General features: G+C 36.3%; 1 protein-coding gene and 1 pseudogene across 1 annotated transcript in view; both read left to right on the top strand.

Moving 5' to 3' along the window:
• The window catches only part of FAM81B (family with sequence similarity 81 member B), a 57835-nt gene extending 35209 nt beyond the window's left edge, over positions 1–22626 (top strand). Inside the window, 5 exon segments of the mRNA XM_055298627.1 lie at positions 722–851; positions 8974–9080; positions 18748–18883; positions 20435–20630; positions 22334–22626. Of these exon segments, the coding sequence (XP_055154602.1) occupies positions 722–851; positions 8974–9080; positions 18748–18883; positions 20435–20630; positions 22334–22467 (703 nt within the window). The 3' untranslated portion in view covers positions 22468–22626.
• On the top strand, positions 10287–12935 carry LOC129457628 (RNA transcription, translation and transport factor protein-like; annotated as a pseudogene).
• Positions 22627–23631: the final 1005 nt, after the last annotated feature.

A 23631-nucleotide genomic window follows, 5' to 3' on the forward strand; every position in this document is an offset into this window, starting at 1 on the left:
TGTGTTATCTTTCCTAACATACTGGGAAGATAATCTTCAGCTCACGTCACTAGCTCCTTCTCACCAGAATTCCTTCCCTAAATTATCACATGCAACTTTATGGACCAAAGCTTCATTCATATGTTAGTGTGAATTGGTTTTGTCCTAATATGACAATGCCTGACTGAGACCCTTCAAGGAACAGGAGTTTTGTTTGAGGCTAAAAGGGTGAGAAATTGGAGAAGATGGATTGGAAGATTTTGATTTGCTGGGACACCTTTTCTTGTCAACGGAGAATTGATAGTCTGGGGGCCAAGAAAAGAGGATAAAGAGAGGAAAGTGGATTTAGAACATGGTATATAAGAGGAACAAATTTTAAATTTGCCTAACCATAGGCAGCAGCCTGTATTTCCAAAACATCAAAATTTGCTATAACTCCTATGACTAAGTTAATATCAAGCTGAAAATGTAAAAATTCTCTCAGTTTACCACAATATCCCCATCTAAACTATTTCAAGTTGGTGCTCTGGTTTGAGCCAATGCATTCAACCTGGTTTCTCTCTCATCAGAAAGAGAAGGGAAACATGAAGAAAGAGATTCCTGAATACACTCCTGTATCTACCAACTCATTCTTCAAATGACTTCAGAACTTTGGCCATCAAATGAATATGCAGGTGTCTACTATAGTGTTAAAAATGTTATAAAGGTATTGATCTCACACCAATTTTCATCTTGCCAATAGATGCGATTCAAGCATTGTGAAGCTTTCTGGAGACATTCACTTATTCAGGCAAGAGTACCGGCAAATTGAGAAAGCCATTCAAGAATTCGTGCCCGCCCTGGAAACTCTTTCCAAGAACTTGGACATGAAGGTAACTGAAAATAGATGGGACTCATATTATGTGTTACTGCCAGAAGTAAGATCATTATAGCTTATCAAAATGCCCAATCAGATGGTAATTTTTTAAGAGAACTCTTTTCTTCCAAAGGGTGTAATTCTGACAGCTCACTCATATACGCCGTGGAAACAGTCAATTCAATCAACAAATGTTTAATGAACGTCTGCTGTGTTCCAACACAGCCATCTACTCTAAGCATACACTGCTTGAGTCCACCATTGCTGTTATTTTTTTACTCTCTGGAAGTAGTAAAATTATTTTTACTCAAAGACTATGGAACCAAGGAATATAAACAAAAGAACTTCCCATGGAAGCTATTATTATTAAAAGTCCAACATAAATGTGAATTGTTCATGTTACATCCCACTTAAAGCCCTGCAGTGGGTTGTATCTCTTACAAAATAACATGTAAGTCCTTTGGTTGGTCTGGATTTTAAAGGCCATCTGTGCTTCTTGACTCACCCTTTATGCCCAGTGATACTGAGCCCCCTGTAGGTAGGTCCCCACGCACACCAAGATATTACACATCTTCCCCTAGTTTGTGCTCTTTTCTGCCTAGTGTCTGTCTCTTTTTCACCTTTCCAGTCAATGGTTTCGCTAAAGTGGAGCCCAATGCAAAGTTTTCTGTGCTCTGCTTTGTCACATATCTTATGCAAAACAAGCACTTCTCTTCTCCTCTGAAGTCGTTTGGGCAGAACAAAGTAGACATCCTCTGGAAATTGGGAATATGAACGTTTGGCGTTTGATTATTCTTTGGTAGGCACCAGTTAGTCCAGAGCGGGTGTTACTGAGCACATAGTTTACTCCAGTCCCATCTGGCTCGCCTTATCTACCTCCTACTCACCCATCTTATTAGGCCAAATAATTTTTAAACTCTCTTTGTTTTTCAAGGTACTCAATCATATCAATAACATGGCAATTTTATCTCTGGTTTTCTGATTTAAGACTTCATTGCTTTTCTTAAAGTCTTGAGCAGAACTTCGGGAATACTGTTAAATAAAAGTGGTCATAGAAGGCAACTTATCTGGTTCCTGATTATCCTGGAAATGTCTTTGCTGTTTGCTGCTGGCTATTGGTTAGAAATATTTTTTAATCATGTTAAGGAAGTATCCAGTGAGTCCTACTTAGTTTTTATCAGGATGGAATATCTACTTTAATCAAAGGCCTTTTAGATATCAACAAATATCTAGAACCACCATATTGGTTGTTTTTTGGTTTGGGGATTTGTGTGTTGTTTGTTGACTTCTTTGGCCTTCTAATGTGTTAATACATTTCCCAATACTGAAACATTCTTGCATTTCTATAATGAAAACTATACAGTTATTGTATAATAATTCAATATTTAATTTGGCATCAGGATTCAAAAGTGACATTGGACTGTAATTCCTCTCTCTCTGTTTAGTATATTTTTAAAGATAATGCATACACATAGCTCAAAAACAAAACTACGTAAGAAAATATAGCCAGAGAATTTTCATTCCCACCCCTTAACCATTCATCACATTTTTTTCATGATCCTCACAGGTAAGTATTTTTATTAGTCAATTGTGGATGCATTCAGTATGCCCTCATGCAGATATGAGCAAATGCAAATACATATTTTTATTCCCCCTTTATTGCACAAAAAATAGTGTATATACATAGTATATATAAATAGTATATATATATATATATAATAGTATATATATAGAGAGAGCTATGCCTTTAAAAAAAAAAAAAACTAAACAAATATATCCTGAAGATCTTTCCATATTGATACACAGAGACCTTCCTTATCCTTTTTTACAACTGCATACCCTTCCTTTGTATGTAATAGTTCAGTTAACTGCTCTTGCATAGATGGACATTTGGGTTCTTTTAAATATTTTGCTCTTTCAAACAATGCTGCAATGAATAACCTTGCACATATGTCATTTTGTATGCATATAGATATATCTGTAGAATAAATATCCAGAAGTGGGACTTCTGGATCAAAATAAAATAGAATAAATAAAAGCAGAGAGAATTCAGCAGAGAGAGTACATGTGTGTTGTTTTGAAAGCTCTAGCCAAATTGCTTTCTATATGGCTTTCACCTCATTGCACACCCACCAACAATATGTAAAACGTCGTGTGTCTCCATTGCCTCACCAATGCAGTGTTGTTCAACTGCTGAATTTTGCCATTCTTATAGGAAAAAGGCAGTATCTTTTTGTTTTAATTAGCCTTTTTTATTATGGATGAAGTTGAGCATCTTTTCACACATTTAAGGGGCATTTGTATTTCTTTTTTGGTGAACTATCTGTTTATGTCTTTTGCCTACTTCTCTATTGGGCTATTTTTCCTCTCTATCTCTAGGAGCTCTTTATATGGTAAGGAGAGGAGCTGTTTTCTCTATGACACAAATTGCAAATGCATTTCCCCAGTTTGTCATAGGTCTTTGATTTCTGACATGCACAAATAGTTCTCTAGTTGTAGTTGAATTTATCAGTTCTTTTGTGGCTGCTGGAATTTCAAGTCAGTTAGAAAGTGCTTCCCTACACAAAGTCTTGAAAGAATTCCTCATGTCTCTTCAGGCACTTTCATGGCTTTGTTGTTTACACTTAAATCCTTCGTCCATTTGTAGCTTTCCTATTATGTGTCTTAACTACTGTTTTAATTATTGAATCTTTATAGTATTTTTATAACTGGTATGGCTAGTTTCTTCCATTACTTTCTTTTTTCAGTTTCCTGGTATAATTAGTTGTTTTTGCTTATAATTTTAAAATCAGCCTGTCTTATTTCAATAAATAAATCAAAAACTCTATTTTAATCTTTATTAAAATCACGTTAAATTTGTAAATAAATTTTAGAATTGACATAGTCATAATGTTGAGTGTTCTATCCAAGAATGTAGTGTGCTTCCCATTTGTCTGAGTTTGCTTTTAAGTTCTTGAGGAGTATTTTCAAATTTTTCTCATGTAGATTTGGCATAATTTCTTATTAAATGTATTTTGAGATTTTGAAATCTTTTTTTTTAGTTTATTGTAACAGGGGCTTCGATATGCCTTCTAATTCATTGTTAGTTGTATATTATGAAGACAATATTAATTTCATATTCCACAGTGTATTCTCTTCTTGATTATAGTAAGTTTTTAGTTTCCCTTCCTCCCCAGGAACACAGTCATATGCTCTGTAAATTGTAATAGTTTTAGCTCATGTTTTTTCATTTTCATATACAAAATTTCTCTCTCTTTTCTAATTGCTTTGACTAATAACCCCAAACAATGTCAGATAGTATGTGGGAATAGTGGACATCCTGGTCTTCTTCCTAACTTTAACTGTCCTGTGTTTCCCTTATGATGGGGAAAGTAAGTTTCTCCATTAAGCATGTTTGGTAGCCAACTATTCCTATATTACTGAATTTTTTAGAAATCAAAAATGATTATTGAATTTTATCAAATACCTTTTCAGCATTTATGAAATGATGTGTTCTCTCCTGTTATACTAGTGTAATTATTTCCTATTATTAAACCATCCTTGCATTTTCTAAAATAAATTACACTCATTATGATGTATTTTGTTGTGCTGCAGGATAATGTTTGCAGACATTTTACTTAAGAATTTTGCATTAGTGCTTTTAAGTGAGATTAACCTATTTTCTGTGCCATCGTTTTCAGATTTTGGAATCACCATTGAACTGACTTCATAAAAGTAATTTGAAAGTTTTCTTATTTTTCTATGTTCTGAAACAGTTTAGAGAGTATTATAAGTATTCTTTAAGGATTTGGTAGCTTTGCTTCTGACATATTATCTGAGCCTGATGATTTGATGGGGAAGAAAGCCCTTTGATAGCTTTCACTTTTTATATTTTATTTATTTTTTTGAGACAAGGTCTCTTTCTGTTGATTAGTCTGCTTAAACTTTGTATCTCTTCAGAGGTTAGCTTTTATAAATTACTTTTTCTTAGAAAAAAATATGTATTTCCTTCAGATTTTGAATTTGCATAAAGTTATGCAAAATGCTTTTAGGGTGGTTTTAATTCTCTCTGCTTTTATTTATTCTATTTTATTATTTTGTATATTTGTGCTTTTCTTTTTTTTTTCCCCTTGATTAGGTTAGGTGTGCCTTAACAATTGTTTTACAATTAACAAATCCTTTTATCTATTTTTTATTTTCTGCTTCTATTGTCTTTTCCAACTCTCCAATTTCACCTTTTATCTCTTTTTTTACTTGCCTGCAGGGTATTTTGTTGTTCATTTTTCAACTTTTTTAAACCACATGTATTTGTATTCTTTTTTGCTGACATAAGCATTTACGGCTGTGAATTTTTCCTGAGCATTCATTCTTTTTCCTTATATCCCCCAGAGTTTAACATGCAGTATTCTCATTATTATTTCCTAGAAATTCTGCAATTGCATGTGGTATTTTCCCTTAAATAGTTAAGAGGAGCGTATTAGTCTGTTCTCACACTGCTGATAAAGACATACCCAAGACCGGGTAATTTATTTTTTTAAAGAAAGAGGTTTAATGGACTCATAGTTCCACATGGCTGGGGAGGCCTCACAGCCATGGTGAAAGGTGAAGGAGTAGCAAAGGCATGTTTTACATGGTGGCAGACAAGAGAAGTGCCAAGCAAATGGGGGAAACGTCCCATATAAAACCATCAGATCTCATGAGAACTCACTCACTATCATGAGAATAGCAGCATGCAGGTAATTGCCCCCATGATTCAATTACCTCCCATGGGGTCCTTCCCATGACATGTAGGGATTATGGGAATTACAATTCAAGATGAGATTTGCATGGGGACACAGCCAAACCATATCAAGGAAGTTTTTTCCCCACCCTCTGAGTTAAGGACTTTTTGTTTTGTTATGCTGGTATTCATTTTTAGTTTCATTTCATTGTAGGTAAAAATTTTAATATATATAAGTTTTAGTTTTTGGAATATTTTGAGGGTTGTTTTTGGTGGCTGGATAGTCCATTTTCATACATGTTCTAAAAAAAAGTGTATTCTGTATTTTTAGGGCACAAAGTTCAATCAGTACTTACAGGGAATAACTTACTGGTTAAATCTTCTGATCCTTACTTATTTTTTAGTGTACTGCTGTCTTGGATTGAGAGGTGAATTAAAGTCTCCTCTGGTTATCAGACTTCCATTTCACCTATAATTTCAGTTTTGAGAATGTTTCTGCTATGTTATTTGGCTTACAGATATTCATAACTACTCTTTTTTCTTTCTTAATTTTAATGCTTAAGTTTCCTCTCTTCATATGTAGAGTAGAACAAACTTTGCATATTACCTTTTCAAAAAACCAGCCCTTGGATTACACATCAATCCCCATACCTTTTGTTTTTATTCGTTTATTTTTAAAATCTTTGTTTCAATTGCTGCCTTAACAAATTACCATAAACATAATAGTTTAAAACAACACAAATGCATTATCTCATGCTTTCTGTAGGTCAAAATTTGGGAGGGGCTAGACTGGACCTTCAGGATCTCATAAGGCAGAAATCGAGGTGTCTGCAGAGTTGTGTTTCTTTGGGGAGGCTTTGGGAATGAATCCTGTTCAGGTTCATTCAAACTTTTGAATCCAGTTCCTTGCAGTTGTAGGCCTGAGGTCCTTGCAGGCTGTTAGCTGGGGATTGGCCCTTGCTCCAGAGGCCGCCTACCTTCCTTCTTGTGTTTTCCATGTGGCCTTTCTCCAGCAACAGCAGGTCAAGTCCATCTCATGCGTCAAGTCATTCCGACTTCACCTTCTGCTGCATCTCTCTCACACCAGCTGGAAAAACTTCTCTGCTTTTAGGAGCCCCTGTGATTAAGTTAGGCCCACTTGGATAATCCAGAATAATCTCCCTCTTTTACTTTAATTACACCTGCAAATCCCTTTTGCTCTACAGCATAGCACCTTCACAGGTTTCAGACCGATGGCATGGACATCTTTGCGAGCCCATTCTGCCTCCCACAATTTGTCAATTTCTTCATCCTGCTTTCCTTTGATTAGGAATTTTTTATTCCTTTTAAACTTTGTGAAATGAATGATTCACTTACATTGCCTTATTCTTTCTTGTATAATTATGAAAATATTTAATGCCACAAATTTACCTCTGATTATATATTTGGCAATGTCCTTTTGGTATGTAATGTTTCCATTATCTTCTCCTAAGTAAATTTGTTAATTGCAGTGTTGATTTACTCTTCAGCACTTGTATTAGTCCAGATCCTTTGAGAAGCAAATGCCATAAAGGAATTAGATGTGCAAGAAATTTATTGAGAGGAAAATTGATGAAGAAAAATTGGGAGGGAGACTATGACACAGGTCTGGTTTCTGTGAAAAAGATGGAGAAAGAAGGCTTTAGGATTGCAGTGCCATTCTATTATTTCAGTAAGTTCCTTTGTTCCTTGAACAGAAGTCACCCATCAAAGGACTACTCAGACATTGGCTAGGAGCAGCCTGTAGAAAGCGTGGTCTGGACACTCGTGATGGATTTTGAGCACAGTAGTCACAGCCCTTGGCCAATTATGCTCCTTGCAGTAGGACATCTGAGAGGCACATTTTCATGTGAAACACTAAAATCAAGAGTGGGTTTTTTGTTGCTTTTCTTTTTTTTTTTTTTTTTTACTCAGGTGACTGGGTTTTTGTTCCTTTATGCTTCCTTACTAACTTCTAGTTTTAACACAGTGTAGAGTCATGGCCTGTGCTTTTCCTGCTTTTTGGAATAATTTGAGATTTTCTTAATGTTGCATATGTGCTTAGTTGTTGCAGATGCTTAGTGGGCACTGGGAAAAAATGAATGCTGTTTCCAAGTTACATGGTTTGGTATATAAATCTATTAAATACATTTATAGTTTATACATTTTCCTGTATCATTATTTATATTTTACTTACTTGACCAGTAAAGAGTCAAGAAAAGTCATTTAAAATCATTAATGTATTGTCTCTGTTTATCCTGAAAAGCTGTTGCTTTTTTGCTCAATATATAAATATTCACAGCTTTCTATTTTCACAATGAGTTTTACTCTTCATCTATAAAGATGACCACCTTTGTCCCATTTTAAATGTGTTTTGCTTTAAGTGATATTTTACCTAACATTAATATTGCTCTGCTGCTTTATTTTCCTTTGCCTTTACCTATAATTGCTTATTATTATAATAAATTGCCTATTATTTTATTTCAAACATTTCTATCTTTAGCCTGCTTTAAGTGTATCTTTCTCCTGTAAATAGCCACTCAAGTGCTGTTGGTTGCCCACCCAACACTTACCTATTCAAATCTTTCCATTACTCCCCTCTTTCTTTCATAAGAACTCATTTTATTAAATGTCCACTCTCCTCCATATGACCATCTTTATTAGGAGCTGAATTCTGTTTGACCAAAGCCAATCATGTAGTTTCATTCTCCTTAGAAGTGACTAGTTTAGGCATGATTATGGGTTGCAATTATGCATCTATTTTTTAATCCAGTTCTTTTACATAAAGGAATTTTCTCAATGTTTCTGGCAATTTGAAAGTTGCTCTAATCTTAAATTCTAAAACTGGAATTCGTTTTTTTCTTATCCTTAAATGCCCTAAGTCATTTCATTTGGGATTCACTTGTGCTCGTGTCAGAATACTTTCTGGAAATCTTGGGCCAGTCATGTGTGTTTCCCTCAGAGCCTGATTGTGCATTTAAACATTTATTCAATAAGTATTTGTTGAGCATTTACCATTGATCACCTAATGTGCACTGAGGATATGGTGGTAATAGTATACCGTATCTTGTATTGTAACTGGAGATAATAGAGAAGTAGAAATATAATCAAATTAACAGACTAATAAACAAACTAATGGAAATAGCATGTTTTTATTATATCATTAGATGGCCTATGATCAAAAAGAATATTCAGAATATTCTAGACAACAGAATGGAACACTCCCTATTATTCTTTCTTTGAAGATAGTGTGACTATAATACTCATTTGAACACAAGGCATTTTCAAGTACAATCATGCTTTAGGTTCAAGTCTGTTTCCCAGCTCCTTAAAGGAAAAAAGTATGTTAATCTGTTTCCTGGCTCCTTAAAGAAATAAAGTATATTGATGTGAATGCTGGTGGTTTTGTTCATATGCACAAACCCTCTTGTACTTTGACTAGGTGATGCAGCTCTTAGGAAAGATAGAAACTGCCAGTTCTGAGCAAACCTCGAATTTAAAGATGGTCCAGGGGGATTATCGCCACGAAATGAACCTTTTGGAATTCAAGTAAGTGAATAGAAGATTTTTAATTCTGTTAAGTGCATTCCAAAGAGTTTTGCCTAATGAAAGCATTGGCATGAAATAAAAACCTATCCCAGGAATTTGAACCTGGCCAAGAAATAAAGCAGTGAACTAACACAGAGAATATTCTACACTAAAGTAACTTCTACAATATTTATAATAAAAAGAGTTATGAAGATTAATCTTGTCATTCACTGACTGCACAATATCTCAACTGAATTGACACAATCATTTTTACCCTTCCTGTAATTTTTACTTATTATCAATTGTATATTAAAATGTCTCAATGTAAAGCACTATGGAAAATAATTTCATTCCTCAAGATTATCAAATATTTTTAAAAACGATTTTGATGCACAAGCTTTTCCTTTAAGATTCTTCCTAATATCCTCTATTTACTCCTTTACATTATTATTACTATTATTATTATTTTGAGACGGAGTCTCGCTCTGTTGCCCAGGCTGGAGTGCAGTGGCGCGATCTCTGCTCACTGCAAGCTCCGCCTCCCGGGTTCACACCATTCTCCTGCCTCAGCCTCCTGAGTAGCTGGGATTACAGGCATGTACCACGACACCCGGCTAATTTTGTATTTTTAGTAGAGACGGGGTTTCTCCATGTTGAGGCTGGTCTCAAACTCCTGACCTCAGGTGATCTGCCCACCTCAGCCTCCCAAAGTGCTGGGATTACAGGCGTGAGCCACCGCGCCCGGCCTACATTATTTCTTTTTAAGACTGGTCTCTACCCCATCTTAAACTGAATTTTCCTCCACTCAATGGAGAAAGCAGTAAAGGAGACGGCTCCACAAATGTTCAAATTACTGGCTTCCTTGTTATCAAATCTCCCTTTTTTTTTTTTTTTTTAAAATGATCATCATTTCCCAGGGTCATGGTGCAGGCAGAGGGAAATTCTAGTTACTTGGATACTATCATACTGTCCCTTATGCTCTTGTTCTTTTTCCTCTATGTCTCACACCATTTGGGTTTAATGCCTTGATCAAATCCAGTATCCTGATAATACTCTACTTTCTCCATTTTTTCCCGTCTCTACTGTATTTTATTAAATCTAAGTGCCATTGAATATAACATGCACCATTATAATTTTGTACCTGTAAGACATGAAGCTAACAACTAAACCATAGCATATCATCATTTTAAGCTATTTCTTGATTTTGGAGATGTTAAAATGCGAAATATGTGTGTCTTACAAGTTGATGTAAAACAATTGTCCTCACTAAAACTTGGAGAAGTAGTTGTTGAGTAAACAGAAAATACTCATGTTCTTCATACTCTAAGAAAGCATTTCTACTTTCTTAAATTCTAGCACAATGAGGGTGTTCAGTGAATAGCTGTGTGATACTAGATCTAATACCTTTAGCTTGGAATTCAGACAAAGAAAACTGTCCAAAGGAAAAGTAGAAAAGTAATCTGTTTCTAGATATACAGATTAAGAATTGATTGTATAGGGAAGGGATGGGATTTATAAACTGAAATAGAAGGCTGACTTAAAGGGATGAGGTATATTAACAAGTGGAAAAGAGAGAAAAAGGAAATGTTTGAGATCCAGGGCTAACTGCTGCATTACTGATGATGCTTATTTTTTCTGTCTTTGGTATTATGGGAATTTGGCTTATGGAAAGTCATCTGAGTAGTTAAATCTGAATCTGGACACTTTTATAACAATGTAAACTTGACTCTTTTTCTCACTTTAAATAATGAAGTCTTAACATTTCAGTAGTATTACAGTAGGTGGCAGTGAATCTATAAACCATGCTTTTCTCCAGGCAAATAATTCTAATAATTCATTTAGTTACCAACTGACTTTTATATTTAAATTTTCTCCAATTTAAAAAATTAAAAATATGCATTAATTGTAAAAAAAAAAAAAAAAAAAAACCAACAACAGTGAAAAAAGAGGTCATCATCTCAGCCTTCTGTTGTAATCAATATTAACACCAGGGATGTAGCCATCCTCAATTTCCTCCTTGTTAATATAAGTATATAACAGAGAAATATACATATATTATATGTATAGAGGAAGCATGGGTTTTAAAAATAATTTCTATACATATTACTCAATTATTTGATTTTTCTAGTACATCCTGGATATCTCTCCAGATCAGTAAATATTCTAAATTTTTTATAGCTGTACAATCTTTTAACTTATATATGTGCCATAATTAATCCAACCATTTATCTTATTGCTGAATGGATTATTTCTAGTTTAGGACTACCACAAAAAAAAAAAAGTATTATGTGTATACTTAGATATCCTTAAATACTGGCACTTTTATTTCTATAGGCAAGCTTGCTAGGTTAAAGAGTATATATATATATTTTTTTTATTTTATAAATTTCTTTTTTAAAATGTTGTAGGGTTTTATACTTCCACCAGCAATGTATGAGAAGACCTTTCTCTACATTTTAACCAACGATGAATGTGTTCTCTTTTTAATACTGGCCAAAGGATGAAAAAAGCATCTGTTTTAATTTGCATTCCCTTTTACCATTTGAATTTTCTGTGAATTGCCCATTATTATTTATCAAATTTTGTATTGGGATTTTTGTCACTTTCTTATCAATTTGTAGGATTCTTTCACATTAGAGATATTAACCATTTGACTGAGATATGTATTGAAAATATATTTTGCTCAAAGAGAAAGTAAGACAGGGTTATTTTTTTTTCAATCAGAGGACTTCTGTTTCAATCTAGTGTATTGAATTTAGTTTTTAACAAGGTTAACTTTGAACAAAAATAAGTAGTTCCACTACTTCAAAAAAAAGTAAATTGCTGCTAATGTTAGGATTTTGAGGTACATATAAATTTAAAAATAAAGTAGATAATGTATAGAATTTGCTTTTTTTTTAAAGAAAGAACTTTCTCTGAATAAAGAGATTAACTTTAAATAAAAGTGTTTTAATAACGTTAAAGGTTAAGTTCAGTCAGGCACCATGGCACACACCTGTAGTGCCAGCTACCCATGAGGCTGAGGCAAGCAGGATCGCTTGAACCCAGGAGTTCGGGTTACAATGAGCTATCATTGCACCACTGCATGCCAGCCTGGATGACAGAGCAAGACCTGTTCTCTACAAAAGTCTTTTAACCAAGGTTGAGGTTAACCTTTGTTTGGCTTGAAGACCAGAAAATTAGACACTACAAGATTGAAGACAGCTAATTTAAGAAACATCCACAGCAGTGACTGGCACAAGTTCTTTGAAAAGTGTCTCAGAGATGTTGACTGTCCTTTCAAGATTCAAGATCAACAAGAAGCTATTGACTGGCTTCTTGGTTTAGCTGTTAGGCTTGAATATGGAGATAATGCTGAAAAATACAAGGACTTAGTACCCGATTATACAAAAACTGCTGACAATGCAACTAAAAATGCACAACCATTGATCAATTTGGACGTAAATAATCTTGATGTTAAGGCTGGTGTGAAGGCTAACCTGCTTCAGATTCAGTGTCATGACGATTACCTGGTAATGCCTAAGGCAATTTGAATTTTGGCTCAGGAGCACCTGACAGGGTGCAGCTGCTAAGGCAAATCAAACAGAGGGTTTGCCTACTGCTTTAGACAAAATATTATTGATTTTGACACAGGAGATGCGGTTCTTAATGAAGCTGCTCAAATTCTGCAATTCCTGCATATAGAAGAGCTCAGAGAGCTACAGACAAAAATTAATGAAGCCATAGTAGCTGTTCAGACAATTATTACTGATCCAAGGACAGACCACAGACTGGGAAAAGTTGGAAGATGAACACTTTAGGACTTCAGCTTCTCACCTATTTAGTACAACTGGGAACCATGTACACTTCTGGCATGTTTGGAAATCAAACGTCACATTTTAGGGGGAGGAATCCCAGAAAAGTGACTATGTTCTAGTGCTTTTTTCTTTAATAAGGTTTAGGAAAGTAGGGGAAAAAGAAGAGCAGAGCTGCTGCAGGCCGGGGCCACCTTCACTCAGGATACCTCTGTGGTTACCAGATGTCAATCATGGAAAATATGGGAGAGAAGAGAAGAGAAGAGCAATACTCAAAAAGTTTCCCCGTGCCACACCTACTCGCAGGTGTCTTGGCAGGGAATCCAGGAGCAAATGCCTTCAAAACACCATGGTAATTCCATCTCCATCACCATCCTCATTAGTAAATTGAAACCAGAGACGATGGCTTTCATGTCACCTCACTTGCCAAGATACAATTAAAACCTGTCAAGACAGGTTGTCAAAATGATACCAGTGGCTAAAACATACAAAGAGCCTCGGCTTCCATAGCCACCATTCCTGACGGCCGAGCACCAGAAACAGCAGCCGAGGAACCTCAAACTTTACATGCGCATTTTTCAAAATTAAAACTATGCATCTGGCCGGGCACGATGGCTCACCCCTGTAATTCCAGCACTTTGGGAGGCCAAGGCGGGCAGATTACGAGGTCAAGAGTTGGAGACCATCCTGGCCAACATAGTGAAACCCCGCCTCTACTAAAAATACAAAAATTAGCCGGGCGTGGTGGCAGGCGCCTGTAGTCCCAGCTACTCGGGAGGCTGAGGCAGGAGAATCGCTTGAACCCGGAAGGTGAAGGTTGCAGTGAGCAGAGATCGTGCCACTGCCCTCCAGCCTGCTGACAGAGTGAGACTCTGTATCTAAATAAATAAATAAATATAAATAAATAAAACTATGTCTGCAAATTAAAAAAAAAAAAAAGGCTAAATAGGCAATCTTCCCATTTAGAAACGTTTACAAATTCAAGTTTAATGGTCAACTAACCTTATATTGAACTTAAAAGCTACAATGTTTTCTGACAGTTTTCTAGTGAATTGCTGGGATTTTGGCACTGATCACTAGATCCGGCAAAGACATGCATTGAACCCCTCCACTGTGCCGCCTCCTCAGAAGGATCATCCTCTGATCTTCTGCTAAGTAATGTCCTAAGCCTACTACTTAGTTCTTACACAGCAAGAGTCTTGGCCATCAGGAAATAAAGCTGTCTTTTAACAAGGGTTTGGCAGGGGCAGCACTTACCAGTCACTCCCTAGATAGCTCTTACTGCTGACGCTTGTTTAGTAGACAGTGATTTATAAGAAAAGAAAAAGTGTTTGGTCAATGAAGCAAATGCATAGACTCAAATAATATCATCCAACTTTGAAAACACTACCACAGTAGAAAGTTAATAATTACCCAGTACAGAGATATGTTGCATTCACCTTTGTATCTTTAGCACCCAACACATTGAAACAGAAGTAGAAGCCAATGAATGAATGAATGATTTTTGAGCACCTATATTATGTAAACTGTGTTTCAGAATATCCAAACATAATCCTTGCCACTTACAGTTGGGAGGAAAAAACATAAGTGAAAAGCTAAACACAGGAAAAGTAAAAGTTAAGACAATGTTAAATGAGATGATATATCAATAGGCAGAAATAATAAATATAGTAATTGTCATTTATGAATGCCTACCAACCACTAGCACTGAAGATACTCAATGCACCCAGCTCTGCAGGGTGGGTCTTATTTATCCCTATCTTAAAGATTAGGACATATAAAATCTTGGAGATTAATTTGCCCAAAATCACACAGCTAGAAAGTGTCTGACTCTAAAGCTCAAATTGTTTCGATCAATTCATGATGTTTCCATCTCACAATTCTGTCTATTGAAAACTAATTCTACCACAGAAATTTTTAAAAGGGAAAGACCACATTGACTTGGATGGCTGGGAAACAGGCTGCGAATGTATTGGGATTTGAACAATTTGGAATATCCAAGAAACAAAAGTCTTTCTATCAGAGTGGAGGCAGAATTGATTTTTAGTGTCACTAATTAGAAATCACATAACATTAAGAAGAAATTAGTTTGAGAGTTCTACCTCTAGGTGTAAAGTTAGTAGAAAAACAGTATTTCTTGGAAATAATTTTTGGTTTCTAATGTGAAACTTAGAATCTTAGACTCAATCTCCAAAGAAATAACAGCATATGGTCTGTCTTAAGCTCTTTTTCAAATACTATTACAAAAATGAAAAATATCTTCTGTTTATCAGCAAATGAAAGGCCACTAATTCTTTTTACATTCACACTTGGTCAAAGCCCTATCTAAGTTCTTGAGAGCCTGCTAGCAGTAATAGTTTCCAAGAATTCAAAATCTTGGAAAAGTTCATTCAATAGATTTTTTTTTTAACACAAGACATTGGTTTTGGGACATAAGTGTACTGGCAAAACTGGCCTAGGATAGAGCTACATCCTCATTTCTGTATGTCATCCATGACCAAGGAAGGCAGACCCTGGCTGCCTTCACCACTAATCCCTCACTGCAGCTCTCTGCCTTGTGCTCTGCTATGTCTATAGATCTTCACTCAGCTTTCCTTCACTCTTTTGTAACTTTCTCCCTTATAATTGCTCTCGGTATATACTTTAATTTGATTAAATCAGCATAAACACTTAAAAATATAAAAACAACCAATAGCCCTCATCATCCTAGTGAGGTCTCTAGCTATAATTTAAATGTCTGACTTTTGTGTTTTGAGGAAAAGCAAAGAAAAAGCTCTATCTCATCACCTATCTATATACATCTAATAGAAATGCTCTTACACCTATTGAAACAGAAGATTTGGGATCTAAAATGTGAATGTAATCTAAGATAGATTCATACTGCTGAGATTTTTACTGTAAGTTCTGTAATTATTATGGCAAATCATGTCCATTATGTCTGGAAAAAGCTTATGCAAAGAAAAAGAGTTATACAAACCTTTATTTAACTTATTCTTTTCATCTTTCAAGGAGATTGCTGTTTCAAAAATGCTTTCAAATTTTAATAAACTACCAACAGAGTCCAACTTCTGAGTGTTACTAGGAAAATTAATCCCCAACTGCAAGCAAATCTTGTAGTAAAAGGATAAGTAGTAATTCATTCTTTATGGCTTTAATTTCAGAATTTCAATTACCGATATGCCCTTCCAGAGATATTACATGGGCATACTTAATGTTTCCTTGGTTTTCAGAGGGATGTTAATATTGTATTAGTGATAAAAGAGTAAATGCTCTCATTTATTTGTTATACAGTAAAGGTGAGCACTGAAGGCTGGATTCTCAATTGTAAAGCTATCTCTTGATTATCTGGGGATTTACTGGCCCCCTTAACTACAATTATTAATTAATACTTCCATCAGAGACAGGGAAAGGAAGATGAAAACCAAAGCAGATTAGATTTCTAAATAGCTTGACAAATCTATGATTTGTTGTTTGTCAGCAATGCTAATAAAAGATACTTAATGAGAAAGAATGTTCATTTAGCCAACTATTTATTGAGCACTTACTATATTCCAGGCATTGTTGTCAGCCATGAACAATGCAAAACTCTTGCTTTCATGGAGCTTAAGTTTTAGTGGAGGAGATAGAACACAAATTAGTGTGCGTCAGATGGTGATGAGAATTTTGGAGAAAAATTAAGTAGGGTAAGAGAATAGGAAGTTTCAAATAAGGAGAAAGACTTCCATTTTTTAAGGTGGTGTATGAATGTAAATCTGAATGAAATTAGGGCAGGAGCCAATGGATATTCTGAGGAAGAGTATTCCAGATAGAGAAAACAATTGGCTAAAATGAGGGAGTCTGCATATCCAGTGGGTGGGCTTATTTGTCTGAGATCCAGTTCAGACAAATTGGTTAACAGCTGTGAACCAATAGCACAGGTGATTGGGAATCATGATTAGACTAAGAACACGAACAGAAACCAACTCCATCTTCTTCAGTGTTGAGGTACTCAACAGTCAATCAAGATATGCCTCACATCTATGTGAAAAATATCACTCTGTGTCAAAAATAATGAGAGAATTCAGAGGATAAAGATCAGAATTTAGCTATTCGACTGTAACTAATATAACTATTGGAAAATTAACTTACATTTCCCGTTCCTTGGTTTCATCATCTAAGTCAGGTTTCCTCAACGTTGGCACTATTGGTGTTTGGCTGGATCATTCTTTGTTATGGGTCTCTCCTATGCATTGTAAGATGTTTAGCAGCATCTCTAGTGTCTACCCACTAGATGCCAGTAACACCTCTCAGTTGTGACAACCAAAATTGTCTCCAGATGTTACCAAACGTCTCCTGGGGCAAGAAGGTGGGAGGGAGTAATTGCCCCCAGTTTAAAGCTATTAGCCTAAAAATAATGATTTCACAGAACTTGTATTTTCTAATAATTAGCCCAAACACTTTTTCCAAAGAGCAACAGAGGCATATACATGGAGTGTATGTCCAGCATGACTCAATCAATTAATTTCCAATGATAAACATCACAAACTAAATTATATGCATACAATTTTGTCTGAAAACATCAGAGCAATTATTACTTTAACTGTCTGTACCATACATTATAAGACAGTCTGAATATTTTCAATAACAAACATTGTTCTTGCCAGTCTAACAGTTTTACCTATTCTAAAAGGGAATTTGAAGCCAACATCTTATCATGAGCAAGTCACATGCAGAAAACACACACAGAAACCACTCACAAGTCCCCATCCCTCATCCTACCTCTTCCCAGTCCCATATCTCATTTAATTCAGATTGGATTCCCCTCTCTCCTCAAACTCTTGGCCACTCTACAGTGACTTCTCAACTGATGATATATGATTCCAACCCTTTTATCCACTTCGATTTTTAAAAATCCTTCATTCTCTGTTATTTAATACTTCTATGGTGCATCATCTTGATAGGTCCCATAGGTACCTTCCTGTACCTCTATTACTTCTGCTTTTGCCCCATATGAGTAATTCAGGGCCTCTTTAAACGCCCCCTAAAAAAAAAATCCACTCACACAGACTCATTGGTAGCAATGGGGACTTTATGGAAGATTTTGCCTGAGACAAAGGCAAACTAAAGTCCCCCTTGTTGCATTCCCTAGGTTCTCTGGGGGCTTTTCCCCTCCACTCTCCTGCCTCTGACCTTTCTCTCCTCTGCTAGACAATGCAGGTCCTCTCTGCCCCTGCTCCTCTCCCAGCCACATACTGGCACTCAGCAGGAGTCAGCAAACTATCACCCTTAGCCACATTTACCCACAGCTAAGAATGGTTTCTATGCATTCTAATAATTAAAGAGTTCTATTTCATGACGTGGAATATTACATAAAGTTTGATTAGACTATAACCATACTCATTTCTTTACATATTATCTGTGGCTGCTTTCCCACTGCAGTGGAGCATTGAGTGGTTGCAACAGAGACTATATGGCCCACGATGCCTGAAATATTTACTATCTGGCCTTTGACAGACAACTCCTAGCATGAGTAATAATCCCCACCCCAAGGGAACTTATCAAAGTATTTCCTCCACACACAACCAGTGAGCCCGAGGCCATGAGAGGAATTCTGCATGGATAACACTACATTTCAGTGTGGCTGTGGTTAGCTCCTAGCTGGCCGTGCTCCTGTCACTGTGTGTATGTATTTTAGGGCATGTAGAGGGGGTATTAACAGTAGCTGGACTGAACTCAAGCTCAGGATGGGAACCCAAAGTGTACTTACCTTGCCTCTGGCACCTCCCACATCACCCCATGAATACTTGGCTAGGCACATTGAGTCTCATCACCTCAAAAAACTGCAGACTTTTTCAATACTAATTTTTTATGTTTAAATTCACTTATTAAAATGAAACAAAACATTTTTCCCTTAGATTTCATTCACTTTCAAGTAATCTGTATGAAGAAGTCGAGAATAATAAAAAATGGACAGAAAACCAATTTCTCAAATATAGAAAAGACCACCTGGGCCATATAAATGAATGTCTGAAGGTGCTACAGGAGAAACTGGTGAGGAGTTCTGTTATTTTGTGAGGTAAACACCTGCATGGTCCTTGTTAGCAGCGAGTAAAGGTCTGGGAATTTGCACTTCAACATTTACGGTAATCTTCACTGCTTCAGTAACTTTTTTTTTAAGCACAATAGGAGTCCAGAGGCCTGTCTTCTGGTCCTGTTTGCTACTCCCCAACTCTGCAAACCTGTGTTTCTCAGAGTGTGCTCTACCTGTACCAAAAGAATCTGAAGAGGTTTTTTTTAAAAAAATAGATTGCCAACCCAGACCCAGGGAGTCTGACTCTCTGGGGGCCACCCCTGGGAATCAGTGGTTAAAGGCACACTCCCTGGGTGATGTGCAGACAAGTCATTTGACTTTTCTGGAGATCTGTTAGTAGATTAAAGGTTTTCAAAACTCTTTTTTCAGATCAGACTATGTAAAGACAGCCCCAAGCTTTGGGGCGAGGCTACCAAGGTATATGAGAAATATACTTATTTCAGGGGTCCCCTCTCCCACTGCAACCAGCACATCTTACCCAATGGGAAGGGCAGCACAGCGCCATCACTGTGGTCAGTGGTTGCCAGTCCTGCAGGTGACTAAGATGTTTTGAGAACTTAGGTAGAGAGACTTTAGGCAGAGGCAGCTCAGGAAATAATGTCCCCAGCTCCAACCTGAGTTTGTAAACAGCTGATAGAGTTACAAAGGAGTCCAAGAGTTGAAGATAAACACAAAGCTTTATCACTGGAAAGGCTATCGAAGTATGTGTGGTAAGATCACAGCTGCCAAGTGGGGCTGCTAGCTCTTCACTCCTGAATTAGGCAGATTCCTTTACCAGTTATAGGCAGCACTAGGTAACCGTGGGGTCATTGTGCAGGCAGAAACCTCCCACCATAAGGAACACAGAGACTGGAATCCACCAACTCTTATTCCTGAGGCAAATGGGGCCAAAGAGAGGAGAACCAAAGGGGTCATACCTGCCATGCCCAGTTCCTGCTCCCAGATTCCCTGTAGAGAAGTGAGGAGAAAAGCGGCTGATTCTCCTAAGGCTGCCTCTGCAGTCCCTACCTTGATTGCACATTAGAATCACCTGGAGAGTGCTTAAATCCTATCAGTGCTTGAGCTCCATCACAGACCAATTAAATCAGAATTCCTGGGGCTGGGGTATGGTCCAGGTGATTTTAATAAACGACTGGAATGGCGAGTCACTATTCTAGCTGAAGTCTGTCCACATGGAGGTATGAAATTTGAGGGAATATGTCCAAGAAACTCAGGAAAAGCAGTATCTAAAATGTTTTTGAATATTAGACTTAAACGCCAAATTCTCAAGGCATTTGGGCCACGCTACAGACCTTTTCTTTTATCCCATAACATGTTGAATTCCAGAAACTACAAAGGAACAGGGCCAAAGGGATTAACTCTTATACTTATGAACACAGTTTTAGATACAAAGGAACTTGGTTTGAATTTTCATGCTTAACATAGAAAAATGAATGTTAAAAATATTTTCTCTAAGCTGAAAGATAAATCCATATACGTTTCTGAAGTTTTATCCCATAATCTCTTTACAGGAAAAGTCTGAAAATAAAATGGAAGAAAAACTGCTGCAGCTTTCAAGCAAAGTAGAGAATTTCATTAACACACAGAAACAGGAAACACAACTAAGTAAAGTAAAGCATACAGAAAATAAATTGTCCAAAAAGATGGAACAAATGGAAAAGCAGATCTGGGGTGAATTAGAGACAATGCAGAGTGAATATCAATCAGGTGAGCAGATACCTTTTATTACGTAAAGAATATCTGTCCTTTCCTGTTCAATCCCTCAGTCTCCCACTTTGAGCTAATGGCCAGGGATCAATCTTGTCATTAGTGACATCGTTATGTATTTAATCCACTTTTTAAAATATCCTATAGAATATGAGTATTATACTGGAAGGCGTATAAATAAATTAACTTTCTTCACTTACACTTGGCAATGTCACAGGCCTGCCATTGGTGTGAGTTTTTTTTTTTTTTTTTTTTACTAAGATCATGGAATTTTTACTAATTCATGGAATTGTCAGACTTGGAAAATCCTTGGACATACCCAAGACGTGACTTGTGGGTATGTTATGAAATTAAGAGCCTAAATCAAATGCCCTTCTCATTGAACTACAAGTAATAAGCTTGGACAGATGTCAGACTGGAGACCTGACCTTTAGAAATGAGAAAGAGGGATGAATTAGCAGAGTCCAGTATAATGACTGCTTTTCTTTTAAAGAGGCTAATGGCAGCAGTGTCAAGCTGAGCTAACATCAAAAAGGATTAATTTGAAAGGCTCATCTAATTTCTCAAAGGGAAGCACATGGGATAGGTGCTGTGGAGCAGCCATCTGCCTTGAGTCATAATTCTGAGGGAATTACCAGGACTCAGAAGAGTTTCTTTACTAGAGAAAGTCCCAAGTAATTTTTTTTTTCTTTTGTCTTCTAGATCTCAGAAAAATTCATGTGTAAATTCTACCAAATTTGGTCCTGTATAGAGATACCTTGGAGGTGCCTTGGGAGGACATGATGGTCTCAGTCTGCCAGATGTTCCTGGCATATAAGTAGAATTTGCTGCCTGGAAATTCAACCTTCACAATACACCCCTCCTACCGTCATATCAAAATAATGAATTATCTGGCCAGGAATCATGTCCCAAACTTAACTGGCCCTTCTTTTAAAGGCTCTGCTTTCTGTTTAACTATCAGAGGTTTAATTTTACTTATTCCATTAGTAAAACTTCAGGGTGAACCGAAAAGGAATTTACCATCTGCAAGTTCTTTCATTTTACTAACGAGGAGGAGTTCTAGAAAGGGGGAAATTCAAATTAATGGTTTGCTGCTTTATGCCTTTAATAAAAATGTATTGAGAAACGACTCTGTGGAAGGCCCCAGTGAATAACAAATGGGTTGTGCCCTAAGGCCTTGAGGTTTTATAGGTCTGTGGTCATGAGTGACTAGACCTGCCTAAGAGAGATACAAAGTGCCAGGAGGGAGGAGGGCAGCAGGGTGCCGCTGTTAGGTCCCTCAAATAGGCTACTTTCAGAGAAGTTTTAAAATCTCATCTGTGATCTTTACCTTCAATTTGGTAACAAGACTGAAAAAAAAAAAAAATCACACAAGTCTCTTGTCAAAGCATTCAGAAAGAATAAAATATTTTAAATTTCTCTCACAATATAGAATTATGCAATATATTTGGGGAGAGGAGGAGAAAAATAATTAAATTTCACAGTGAAACCAGATAACCAGATATAAGTTGAAACACTATTGTGAATGGATCTTCATGACATACAAGAAATATATTATGTACAATTTTAGGGTGGTCTTAATAGAATTTAATGTGCTTGGAATTAAATGATAATCAATTATGGCAGGACTGCCGATTAGCAACTTTTTTTAAAAAAGCTCTAATGCATTGTTTAAGTGTACCTATTCTTTTACCCTCTTACAGGATTTAAATCAATTCATGACTCTCTCAGCTCCCTCCAACAAATACAGAAAACAAAGATGGATTTAGAGAAATATAAAGTACAGAAAGACCTAAAGAAATTACAGCGCAAGATAGTGGAACTCCAGGAAGTATAAACCTTTTCAGTCATCTTCTTTTTCACCAGCCAATGGAGTGATTTGTTGGAAAAAGTTCTGAAAAAGAAAGTTACTGTCTCTGGGATGTTTACTGCTTCTAATGTCTCCTTTTAAGGAGACGAATGTACCAGAAAAATAATAAAGCAAAGAAGCTTTGGATGTCTTGAATTTATTAATGAAAAAACTAAGAAATTTCTTTATATATCTGCCTTTATATATATATATATATATATACACCTACAAATAATGAAAGAGGAATCTACATAAGGTACATGAGTGAAGTAGGTCAGCTGTAATACATTAAAGAATGACAAGAGCTCTGGCAAATTGGAGAGTACTTACTGTCTAAAAATAATAGCTACTATGTAGTGACAGTTCATGACTAACATATATATATATATATATATATATAAAATCCATTATTATCCAAAATTCCATTTTTCAAGAGAAATTCCTCCATTTTTAAGCTTTAGCAACTAGTTCAAAATAATTCTCAAACTATGTGAGACATGCCTGTGGAGCAGATATGACCTAGTGGTCAGTTTGCAACTTCTAATCTCAATGTTTGCAGCAAGTCTAACTTATGCATATTTAAAATGTTTCCCTTGTACTCAATATGTACCAGAATTATAAGCAATTCAGAGCCAAACCATGCAAAATAAGAGAATACAACAGTTTCCATGAAAACCTATCCAACATAATTTGACCTAGGTGCTAAATTCAGAAGTACTTCAAAAATGCTAGTTTCCTATACAATTAAAAATTGTCGGCCAGGTGCGGTGGCTCACACTTGTAATCCTAGCACTTTGGGAGGCTGAGGTGGGTGGATCACCTGAGGTCAGGAGTTTGAGACCAGCCTGGCCAACATGGTGAAACTAATAACACAAAAATTAGCCAGGTGTGGTGGCGTGCGCCTGTAATACCAGCTACTCGGGAGGCTGAGGCAGGAGAATTTTGAACCCTGGAGGCAGAGGTTGCAGTGAGCCAAGATCATGCCATTTCACTCCAGTCTGGGCGACAAGAGCGAAACTCTGTCTCAAAAAAAAATAGTCTAACTTTTCTAGATATAAATATTAAATATAGAGCCTAATATTGAACAGTAAATTCATGAAAAATAAAAACGAACTATTCAGGATATGCACTCTGCTATATCAAGGACTAATT

Source organism: Symphalangus syndactylus, chromosome 11 (genome assembly GCF_028878055.3).
Source record: "Symphalangus syndactylus isolate Jambi chromosome 11, NHGRI_mSymSyn1-v2.1_pri, whole genome shotgun sequence".
In the NCBI taxonomy this organism is placed as follows: domain Eukaryota; kingdom Metazoa; phylum Chordata; class Mammalia; order Primates; family Hylobatidae; genus Symphalangus; species Symphalangus syndactylus.